Source organism: Lissotriton helveticus, chromosome 3_1 (genome assembly GCF_964261635.1).
Source record: "Lissotriton helveticus chromosome 3_1, aLisHel1.1, whole genome shotgun sequence".
NCBI lineage: Eukaryota > Metazoa > Chordata > Amphibia > Caudata > Salamandridae > Lissotriton > Lissotriton helveticus.
This window is the reverse complement of record NC_136061.1, coordinates 1,723,943,640-1,723,956,144: the sequence shown is the minus strand read 5'-3', so window position 1 is coordinate 1,723,956,144 and position 12,505 is coordinate 1,723,943,640. Positions and strand designations below refer to the sequence as shown.

The 12,505-nt window shown below is 42.3% G+C and overlaps 1 protein-coding gene across 1 annotated transcript in view; it reads right to left on the bottom strand.

Annotated features, from left to right (window-relative positions):
- SMPDL3B (sphingomyelin phosphodiesterase acid like 3B) overlaps positions 1–12,505 on the bottom strand; it is a 152,297-nt gene that overhangs the window by 21,455 nt on the left and 118,337 nt on the right. The window contains exon 5 of the mRNA XM_078682506.1: positions 7,589–7,761. Within this exon, the coding sequence (XP_078538632.1) occupies positions 7,589–7,761 (173 nt within the window). The remainder of the gene's footprint in view (positions 1–7,588; positions 7,762–12,505) is intronic.

Below are 12,505 nucleotides of genomic sequence, written 5' to 3'. Positions count from 1 at the left end.
GGCGCCCGCTTTTTACTGTACTATTAACAACATGCCCACTTCACATCTATGATAGCGCAGCTCGCCAAATAATTTCTTTATTGAAATTAAACTTTATTATGCAGTGGCATGCCATGCTTGATCTTTATGGCGGACACCCGCTTTCTCAGCAAATCGAGCTCCTTCCTTCTCCTACCCCTCAGGAGAAAGGGCTTCAGCCACTGCTGCTTGCGCTGCCATTACAGGCCCACGCCTGCACCCGAGCCACGCCCCCCGCACCAGGGGACATGAGGAAGCCACTCCCCTACTGATGGGAGACAGGACACCGGACCAAAGGTGGAGGGATCGTTCCCAGCAGCAGATTTGGTATGTACAGCAAAGTGGAGACAGGGCCCTGCACACAGCATGCCCCAGCCCCTTCAATGGATTGAGGAGGTCTTTGCTGCAGATTGTGTGATGGAAAGTGCACTGCACTTGTTATAGAACAAGTGATCTGAATCGACCACGGATTCAGCTTTGGGGACAGACATGTGTACGTTTACACTGTTTTGTACAGCGCCACACACTGCAACTTCTGGGCACTCCACTAAACACCATGGTATATATGCTGACAAATCTGAATCGATATGAGGACTGACCCATGTGACAGCCTTGCCTCAGTCACGCTCTTATTCTGAGGCGTAATCATGCGAAACCAAGTGTGAATTGCTCAGTTTTCACAATTCCCTTAAGCCTAAGGTAACTCAGTGGGTTCAGGCCAGAGATGTGGTCTCCGATGTTCCACTTCTAGAGGATCCAGGGCCCATTCAGAGCCCTCCAGTATCATCTCCAGTCACCTGCATAAATTCTTAATCCCGCGCGCCCCTGTATTCTCTGCATGCGCCTGGAATACACGTCTCAACATAGGCGCTACTTCCTGCTGCTCTTTCCTCCTAACGCCTACAATTCGACATATGTTTCAGTTCCGATATGATGTCAAGGCCGTTACCAGGGCCAGCTTTAGGGCAGTGCGACTGGTGCGGCCGCACTGGGCGCTGATCTGTGAAGTGGGGCGCTGTGACCTCAGAGGGGCGCTGTGCTTGGCAACATCTTATGATAGGAGAGATGAGGGGCACTTTAGTATGTGGTAGTGAAAGAATCTAAAGAGGCGGTCATGGGGGCGCCAAAAGTGATTGTCGCACCTGGTGCCACCAGTGCAGAAGCCGGCCCTGGCCGTTACTTTTACCACCCTTTGGCTTATCTTTTGAAATATCTTCTAGGTATTAATAATCACTTTGAAACTGACACCTCCGAGTGTCCGAGGCTGTACTTCGGGTATTTGAAAATTCGGATCACGTTCGAAGTCTACTACAGTACAAATGGGCAGAACAAAGACGATTTACATTGAGTGCACTGGTCGTTTTGCACCAATATGTGCACTGACGAAAATAAATATGACGTCATGCACCAATACTTGGTCCAAATGTTATAACTTGTAACCTGCAAGTTGCATCCGGATCTCTACAACAAGCTTTCAAACGAGGTCAATTGCGCATTTGCGAGATTTCGAGCTATTGGCATTATAAATAACAATGCCTTTTATTTATGTATTTAAAAACACTGCAATAATAAAAGGCATTGTAATTTACAATACCAATCGGTCAAAGTTTTGAGAACGCGAGACCTATTGCATTGCAAATGCTTGTTTATGCTACACCCATTTCGCAGCCCTGCTTCTGTAGTACTACTCATAGTATGCCACAGGGTGGCGCCAGTAGACCACGCATATTAACTTGAAGACATTATGTCATGAGAAAGCCATAATGTTCTGTAAGTGACATTGTGTGATATGTGCCTTTGTGTCATAAATAGCGGATGGGTGGAATTGGACAACAGCCAGATAAAGCTGTCTGCATCCAGGAGACAAAACATGGTTAGGGAGAAAGGGCGTCGGGAATCTCCCGGTAAAGAAAATAAGCAGATGTATTAAAAATAGCGAAAGAAATACTGAGAAACCGCTACTGAACTCTCTCCTGGAGCCCGAGATTAATCTCCGAATATATAACATACCCAATAAAGCCATAGAACCGTTTTTGAACCCCAGACAAGAATTAATATTGTGTTATTTTGTAGTCATGGCGGAAGTACCACATAAATAATACACATTAGCTTGTGAATCAGAGAAATTTATGGAATGGTAAAATAATGGATAGGTGGAAAAGTGTTACAATGGATGGAAAAGTGAAGGGATGGGTGAGAAGGTGTCAAAAAAATTAGGGGAGTGGAAGGGTAGATGGATAGATGGATGGGTGGAAGAAGGGATGGATTAATTGGTGGCTGGGTAGATAGAAGTTGAATGGTTTAATGTCGGGGGTCTTTTAATTTTCCGGCTTCTTTCTTGATTTCACCCTTAAGCATTGGTTAATTTTTCATGTCCAAATTCGACCCTTGATGAAGAAATATATAAGCTCGGTTTTAAGTTGCTCCCATCTAAGGTCCATTCATTGTCTCATTTCTTGAAGATAGTGGTTGGCCTAGCTGTAATAATCTGGATACCCTACATCCGGGAATCGTAGTGTTTTCAGCATGGATTGGCAAATCAATCACATTTTTACAAAGATAAAAGGAAGTTGCATATGAATACTGAACAAGACACAGTTAAGTAGTAAGCCACCAAACCTCCAACCCACACATTCTTGAACGGATGTTCTCCAAAGACCTGGTCTCTCAGCTAACCATCACTGTTATATAACCTATAACTTTGGCTCACACGCATATTTTGAACAGATGTGTCTCTAAGTTGCTTGGAAGGATAGCAAGTTGGTGTTGAGCCTCAAAGTATCAGGAATACAATTACAGAGCATCAGTCCTCGGTATGAGAGGGAATGCTTTACTGTCTTGGAATTTAATTTTTCTCCAGAATTTCCAGTATGAGATGAGCTTTACTTCTTTGGCCTCAAGTTCTGTGTATTTTGTCCTTCGACTAGCAGGAGTGGCAGATGCAATATGTAAGGATTTGTGTACTCCTGAGACTACATTGGCTTCCTATCCGCAAGCAGATTCGCTTTAAAATCTTCTGCATAGTACACAAGACACTCTACCGCAACCCCCCAGCTACCTCACCGACAGACTCATATGATGCCAGACACTCCCATCTGGATCTAAATCCCTCCTCTTGGTTCCTCGTGTAAAGAAATCCCGCACTGGGGGGAAAGCCTTTTATCATTTGGCTCCCTCCTTTTGGAATCAACTCCCTCTTCATCTCCGCGAATGTACCAACTATCTGCAATTTCGCAGGTTTCTTAAAACCAAGCTCTTCTGAATCCCTCTGCTGACTCTGTAGCACCTCCGTAGCGCGGAGAAGTCCCTTCAGGGGTGATTCGGGTGCTCAACAAGACAAATAAATAAATAAATAAAATGCATGCTTTTTGGAAGCAAATTTGAGCTTCCAAGAGCATTAAATAGAGGTCTATTAGAATCAATGCGATACGGTCGTGTATGGTCTAATTTCTTAGCGCCTCTAGTAAAGCCATACACTTTCATACCATAATTGTCCCATGAGCTTTCTCATGTCTAAGTCCAGAAAGATAAAGCAGGACCATTAAGATTGGAATAGTAGAAAAACATCGATTTCATTCCATCCAAAAGTGCAATAAAGCGCAAATAGAAAATTGGTGATGAGGAGCAACCAGATGCCACAGCCAATGTTTCAGTCACATACGTGAGCTTTGTCAAAGTCAAGGCTTTTGTCAACAGCTGTATTAGGTATGGACTTAGAAGAAGCACTTGTGCAATTAGAAAGACCAGAAAAGATAGCTCTAATGCCATCTATATGGAAAGACCTAATGATTGAACACTGTTGCAAAATAGGGGACTGATTGTTTCTACAGGACCGGCTTTAGCGCTGGTGGCGCCCTGTGCAACAATCGTTTTTGGGGGCCTCCCCCCCCCATGACTTCCTTCTACATTGATTCCCTCGGTTACGCCCTCCAACAGCACACCACATCTTTCCTTAGCTCCTCTCTTACATGCATTTGATTTGTAGCACTACTTATACCAGTGCAGGGTGTCAGAATACTTTTTATTACACACACTGTGGTGGGGTTGGCTTTACTAGTAAGAATGTATTCCTACCGAAATTAGCCTTTTTTAGCAACATTAGGAATAGTTATGGAAGACCAGTGGCATAACATTGGTCCCCGCAGCCCCCGGGTGAGGGTAGACCACAGCCCCCCCCCCATCAGCACAGTACCTTGGCCTGAGAGCTCCTGACTGACTCCGGAGGTGGGGCCCTTCATGTACTTTTCAGGGGGGCCCCCTCAAGTTTTGTTACACCACTGTGAAAGGCGGAGGACAAACATAACTTTCTTACCTATGTCATGCAGTGTGCATGCAGGTCACTGTGCTATATTAGGGATGTATTTTATGAACTGCAAGTAACAAAAGGATCTCTGTAACAAAAGCAGCACCACACTGAGCTATGCACATAAAATACAGTTCTGTAATCTGCATGGAACATGTCTACTGCAGCAGGCACAATAATCCTCTGTGCTACATTCTGATGAATCAAAACTGCTACTAGACAAAGCTCTGATCTCTTTCCAGCAGGAACATTAATCACCAGAGTTATGTTGACATTTTTATTGTTACCTGAAACCTGCTGAGCAGGAGAACACTGCAGCAGGATCTTTTAACCCCTTGCATGCTGGTGACGGCTCCCGTCCGTCATGACACACAGTGCTCGTGTGCTGATGACGGCCGGGAGCCGTCACGACCACGCCTGCGATCGGAATGTCCAGCACAGGAGCGGAATTCCGACCGCAGGCAAGGGGTTAAACCCTTAAGTTATTTCTAACGCAGCACACTTCCCGCCAGCTCACAGCCAGGTTCTGCTGCACCAGTCACACAGCCCTAAAACTGGCCCTAATTTCCTAATTTTCAGCTTTCTTAGGGGAACAAATTGGAAGCAATTACAAAGCGTGCCGATTTTACCACGCTCAGTAATTACCTGGAGCAATAAAGTTCACACTCTTGGGGTTTCTCCTGTTAAAAATCTGCAATTGAAACCTGATTTAATTATTTGGGTGAAAAAGCCCTGGTAAATACCTGGACTTGCAGATTTTGGTGTGCGAGAAACACCAACATCTGTGTGTTGTTTGCGATTGTTACAGAAAAACTTGCAGTAGATGGCACTTATCACACCTGATGAATTCTGATACCTGGGTATTGTGTTTTTTATCAGGTGCACCAAATTGAAGGTCACCGTCCAGGGTACTCAGAATCAGGGTTTTAATTTGTCTCATGGATTTGAGATTTTGAGGTAAAGTTGTATCTAATAAGCACATTAATCCATTGTGATCTTTTTATCTTACATCATTGAGCACATAGTTTCCATTTAAAGGTTCAGAGGGGTCTATTTAATAAGTAGAGAAGTAGATCTAAATGAATCCCTTTTTACAAAGTGCATTCTAGATGGCACTTGACCCTCAATCCCCATTCAGGACAAAAATATATCAAATAGGGTCTAATTTTATTGAATGCTGCAGAATGGCCCAGTAGCACTAGGACAATGGTATTCCCTCTTCCAGTGCATTTAGAATAGTGTCATGAATTTGGACAGTGTTTGTTCTGTGCTGCAATTGGGATGACATCAAAATTGGAAGGAGTTTAGTAGATAGTTTGCAACATAGCGGGAAAGAAAATTAAGAGATACAGCTTTTTCAAGGATTTTTCCAAGTGGGGGACCTTTGAAATCTATTCTTGGTTTTTAAAAATCTGTATGGTCTGGTCAAATGTATATGAGAAGTGGTGTAATTTGCCAAGATTTTAGAGAAGAAGGAAATGTGCCTTCTTTGAAGGAGGAATTGATGATTCTGAGCATCAGGTAGGGTATTTGTTGGGTGTATGTTTTTATAAAGTTCCTGGAATAGGGTCATCAGCTTATGTAGAGAGCTTGATGGATGCAATTAATTGTAAGAGAGACTGGGTATTAGGTGGTTTTAAGTAAGACCATTTTGTAAAACTATTCTGTTGTAATAAGCGGAGTTTAAGATCAGGTTTTTTTCTTCGTGTATTGTTATTTCTTGTCACTAAAGAAATTAGTTAAGGTGGTAGTGGAACCTGCAAGATTTGGCTTTTATACTGTGTTTAGGCATTGTTTGGTAGTTTGAAAGAGCATTTTTGAGTGGTTTGTCCTAGTTGGTTTGTTTTTTTAGTTCTTTGACTGTGGTGGGAAGAAGATGACCCTCGTTGATTTTTCCTTGAAAAGTAAGAGTTCCTGATTTCTGAGCTTATTCCAATTTTTCTAATTTTTTCTAGATGTCATCCAACATATGTTTAGCGTACTAGAGTGAGGAAGTTTTTGACGTGATGGACCTGGACACGAGAGGAGTCAATCATTTCTATAATATGATACTGCACATATTGCATTTTAAAGTGCCAGCGTGCAATAATTAATAATTCCAATATATAAAGACAAGAATAAAATGCAATAAAAATACATCAATAGTTACTATAACAGGATGCTGCACATATTGCATCTTAAAGTGCCAATGTGCAATAATTAATAATTCCATTATATAAAAACAATAATAAAGAGAATCAATAATTACCGTAACAGGGAAGCTTCGGTTATTACATATCGAATTATAATGCTAGCAGCACGAACAAAGTTATACGAGATATCAAAATGTGCAAAAAGGCTATTACGATCCAGGGACAAAAGTAGAATGCATCTCAAACGAGAGGAGTCAATCGAAAAATAGTGCTATAGGCGATCGCATAGTTCTGGTTTGTAAGCTCTTTAATGGAACGAGGGATTATTGAGGTTTTCACTGATGCTATAAATTCCAGAGATACTTTTTGGAAGGGGACCTCTTTTATGGGGACTCTGCATAGACTATATTGCTGGATATTGAACTTTCTTGTACATGCATAGAATGGTAGAGTGGAATAATAATACATATTTTTCTGCCCACTCAAGCTTGGTTGGGCATTCAAGGTGGAGGGGCTGAGGACAGAGTTGATGACATAAAAGGTGTTATGTTCGATGTGTTTTGCGAAAAGAACAAGGGGCAAGAGGTTGTGAACTATGCAGGTTCCTGTTAATAATATGTTTCAAGCGTTATTGACGTCACCTAGCGAAAGAATATTCGAATGATGGGTCATCATGGTTGTAATGGGATCATTGAAGTGTTTAGCGAAGTCAATATCATGGCTTGGAGGGTGGTAGTTAATGTGACAGTCCCTGTTTTTTTATGATTACATTTGAATGGTTACTTGGAGAAGTTTAAAGAGGGAGAATATTGAAGGAGGTAACACTAGTTTTAATCTCAATTAAGTTTTCAGGGGATAATCTGTGGTTCTAGAGGCCCAAGCCTGTGCTGTAGATGAAAAAGTGGGGGAGGAGAGGAATGGCTTTGGGGAGAGATAGGGAGGAAAGTTAAAGAAATGAGGATCCGAGAGAAGCATACAGGGGAAGCAGTTTGACAAAATATCTCAGATGAAATATTGTTCTAAGTACTTTGGATGAAACTGGCACCAGGCCTTTGGCTTTGTTAATTCAAGCTGATAATGCCTCCAATTAAAAAATATCCAGATAGTGAAAAAAGGAAGACAAATGTTGGCTTACCTTGTCTCCTGTGTTTGATGCATAGGTTAGCTCTTCTTCAAGCCATGCAAACTGCCCTCCAGGGTCCTCCAAGCTAGCAGTCTGACTATTGGAATCATAATAAAGATTTGTGTTTAGGACAATTACACGGCCAACAAAGTCCTTATCCTCCAGCCGTTGACTGTAGAATGCACCTGGAAATGTGGGGACACAACAAATAAAACATATGATTGTTTTTTATGCCACATAAACATAATCCAGTACGAATGATTTCTCCATTTCTCCATTTTACATACATAGCAATATTCTGCATTCCAAAATAGACATAAAACATAATTACATGCTGTTAGTAGAAAAAGGCCAAGAAGCTATATATTGTTTTTAAAAATATTTCTTTATTTGTTTTTTTGTAAACATGAACCAAAAACAAAGCGAGAGCATAGCACAGATAGCAATAGCAGCACGCCTTAGCTGCAAAGTAGGTCTTTCTACATACATATAAAGTCCCAACATCAACCTGCACAATACAAATATATTAAAAGCTGGAGTGGCGTGAACCTTAAATTGCTGCCTTGGTCCCCACTCGGTAACAGTACACTTCGCAGCATGATGGATGATCTTCCCTTCCAGATGGGTGTAATTAGTGACAGGTACACGTGTTGGGTAGGTCCATTCTTGTACATTGCATGGGTTCTTTCCAAGTCTCATACATGTGTCGGAGTCGCCACCCCTGATTCAACTGCTCCTACAAAGACATCCAGGAGAACTGCAAATCGTCAATCATGTTTTTTATCCCTTCTGGGTAGTTTAATTTATTTTTATCCTCCGCCAGCGCCCATTCCAATACTTCTCTAACCCACAATGCTATACTGGGGCCATGGATCCCATCCACCCTATCGCTAGGCGTCTCCGTGCCAGTACCAGCACCAGGCACAGGAATTATATTGCAGAGTTCCCTTCTTTACCCTCGAGATCACTCCTAATGCCCCTGTTGAGAACCCAGAGCCAGGGGTATTCCTGTTACCGCTGACAGTTTTACAAATACCTCTTCCTAGAAGGTAAAAATCGAGGAATAAAACCATGCCAAGTGGAGGAATAAGTTGCTCCCTGTGCTGCACCAAGTCATGAGGCTGATCTCCATGGGTAGAACAATCAGGAGCATATTTACAAGCCCCTATCGTCACCGCAACGTCACTTTCAGTGATGTTGTGATGGCGATATGGGCCTCGCCTTATTTACACGGCAGCGTTAAGCCACTTAACTTGGCTTAATGCAGCCTTGTAAATAAGGCAACCTTTCACGCTGTATTTGGCGTGAAAGGAGAGGGCAATGGATGTTGCAGTGGGCGTTCCATCGCAACACCCATTAATTTTGACGCTCCCTCCTATTTACAAGGGCAGCGTCCATAGGAGGCAGTGCCAAAATTAAGACCATGGAAAACCTGGTCTTTATTACGTTATCAGTGTTTGCTTAACGCTACGCTTTTCCATTCTGTTGTGAAGATACCACTTGGTGTCAGGGGAGTTCAGGTCTCTTTAAAAAAAAAAGAAGGTCCCAGCAGTTTTACCCTTTTCCTCTTAATGTTATTAAAAGAAATATGCTCACTAGCTATAAGTTCTACACGCATGAACAAGGGATCCATTAAAGGGGTAATCACCACATGTGCACCATCTGCTTGTGTTTTGTTTATCTACATTTCACATTGAAATACATGACAGTCTTTGTAGTTCTCTTCAATGAGATAGCAGAAGCCGCACACAGGCACTGCATTATTCGTCAGGGGTTGCATCACCCTCATTAGCTGCTGGGCACAAGGGTGGCAGTAGCAAAGACCATGTCGCACAGTTGAACAGGCAGGAGAGGAAGCAGGTACAAAAGCCCAAGTTTGGCATAAGCCATCCACAGGCTCAAAAAGAGGATAAAGTCTCAGTGGAGCTAAGTTGTCATCGCCTCAGTGTCTTTTTAGAAATTAGGGGGTATATGTTGTACTCAAAGAGATGATGGATACTTTAAGTAAGATTGAATACGTTACTTTATTAAGTTAATTAGTTAAGATAGAAAGGAAACCCCATCAGGAGCAGCTGTCCTGCTGCTCAGCCCTCACTCAACTGACATTCATAAGCTACTCACATTCCAAACACCCAACATTCCACATGACATGCATACAAGCTGAGCAGCAGGGAAACTCAAGATATAACATATCTCCCTTCGTTATGGGTACAATTGCAAAAAGCAATAAAGTAGTTGTCAATAAAATGCACTCAAGTACACATAGTCAAAGATATTAAAACAATGCACCAAAGTACAAATGGACAACACAATAAAATATTTTAACACATCCCGCACACTACAGTCTAAGAAGGATTTCACATTACTTCCTGAAATGAATAACTATCTTCATCCTACATCCTTATGCCACTATTTGTACAAGTTGGCCAGACCAGTACAAAAAGGAAGACACAAAGAAACAAACTTAAAGCAACAAATATCAGGAAACAACGCGTACACCATAGACTAAGAACAAACGCTCGTATAACACATCCATACCGCGGGAAACCACGCACATACATGAAGCACACCTCAGCACTACGCATGCACACAACAAGCTGGACACATGCAGCAAACAACTTGTACACGAGCTAATAAGTGGCTCAACAACCTGACGCCAACTCACACACAACACAAATTGGGAACAACACACCCAAGGGGTGACCATATACCACATAGCCCCCACAAACATGAGCTAATGAGTCGCCTAACATCTAGACACACTCACACACAACGCTAGTTATGTAACAACTCTTGTTAAATAAACAACATACCCGAGGAGTGACCATATACAGCATAACCACTTCCTACACGAGCTAATGAGTGGCCTAACAACCCTGACGCCAACTCACACACACCACCAGTGTGGAACAGCTCTTTTGACCTCATACCCGAACTGATGCGTGACCTTGCCACTACACACCAACTCACAAACAACAACACAACCAAGGAGTGACCATATACAGCATAACCACCTCCTACACTAGCTGATGAGTGGCTCAACAACCGTGACGCCAACTCACACACAACACCAATTGGGAACAACATAACTAAAGGGTGACCATATACCACATAGTCCCCACAAACATGAGCTAATGAGTTGTAAACTACCTAACACAACCCACACACAACACCCGTTGTGCAACAACTCCTGGTGAAACAATCACCAACACCAAAATACGTTAACCAATGAGTGACTATATACAGCATAGCCCACAAATAACTATGTGACCACATACTACATAGCCACTACAACATGAGTTAATGAGTCACCTAACATCTAGACACACTCACACACAACACCAGTTGTGGAACAACTCTTAGTGAAACAATCACCAACACCAAAACAAAATAACTAATGAGTGACCATATACAGCATAGTCCTCAAATAACCATGTGACCATATACAGCATAGCTCACATAGCCACTATCAACCCACAAATACACACAAGACTTATTATGAAACAGTTCCTGAAGATTTAAACACTAATCCAAAACCACAATGTCCTCTATACCTGCCACCAAACCTCACCACACACAACTAAATAAGATCTCAACTCACACACAACAATAATGAGAATCGAATTATATTGTCTGCAGCCATCCTCATGTACTCCTAGCATTTTGTACACTGTTGCTTGTCAAATTCAGTAGCACTTGTCCCATCAGGGTGTCCGCAGCGTAGATCCTCTTTCTGTTACTGGGACATCTTCCTGTTTCAGGCACGAATTGCAGGAACAACACTGTTCTGAAAAGTTGTCTTATTCCTTGCTGCATCCTCAAAGCTGTTCACGGACAAAACTGATAGAACAGAAAACACTGTCTAATATGGTCTTCATGCAGGTACTTTAACAATCTAAGTGCTCCAACCAGATTACACCTCCAATTGTTCAACCAGACCGCACTGTTCTATTTTTTTGTCTCTTCCTCTCCTTCATTCATTAAAGTCTTCCTTTTTCTTTGAAACAAAAGGTCATTCTTTTAAATAGTACACATGAGCGTAGGTTTTACCGTTTCCTCATCCTGCTCCTCTTTTCTCCTCGTAGAGCAACTGACACCACACTAGCAGTTCCGTTTCTTCTTCGGACGGGTTGCTTAGCAACACCTTTACCAAGATGTCCGCCGCGTTTCCTTGCGACGTAATCACGCCGCTTCTACTTCCTGCCACACCGCTCTCAGGATTCCAAAGATGCCTCCAAGCACAGCACCATTCCATGGGATTCAACCGTGAGTTTTTTGTTGGCACGCGCTTCTCCGCTCGAGCCATCCTTCAACTTTATTTCAAATAAATACTCGAAGTCGCCGCTACTATCAAAGTGCCGATTTCTTTTTTCTTAGAAATATTCACGCACTGCCAACACGCCAATCCAAGTCTCTAACCCAAAGCGCCATTCCCTTCTGCCATGCAAAAGTTTTTCCTTTTTTTGCAGCGCTAATCCTTTCTGCTTTGCCAAAAAGCTTTAACTGGCAACCATGCAGTCCACAGCGATACTTCACACTACTACTGGTAATCTAAACTAGATTTTCTCTGTTCTCTCTGGCAAATCTTGGTTTCAGGGCGACCGATGTCGGGGTCACTGATGGGGTTTGTTTGCCAGCCAGCATTACACACACACTTTTCATCCAAACTTAAAGTGTTTTACCTCTAGTTTTCCTTTCTCCTCTTCAATAGTACTTCTGCGCTACCGTTCCTTTTCTTAATTTTTCTTCTCTCCTTAGTTCCAATGAAGTTTCCATTATATAGTCTTCTTCCTTTAAGTTGCACGCGTTGACTCTTACACAATGGTTCCCAAATGTCGCCAAAATGTTGTACTCAAAGAGATGATGGATACTTCAAGTAAGATTGAATAAGTTACTTTATTAAGTTAATTAGTTAAGATAGAAAGGAAA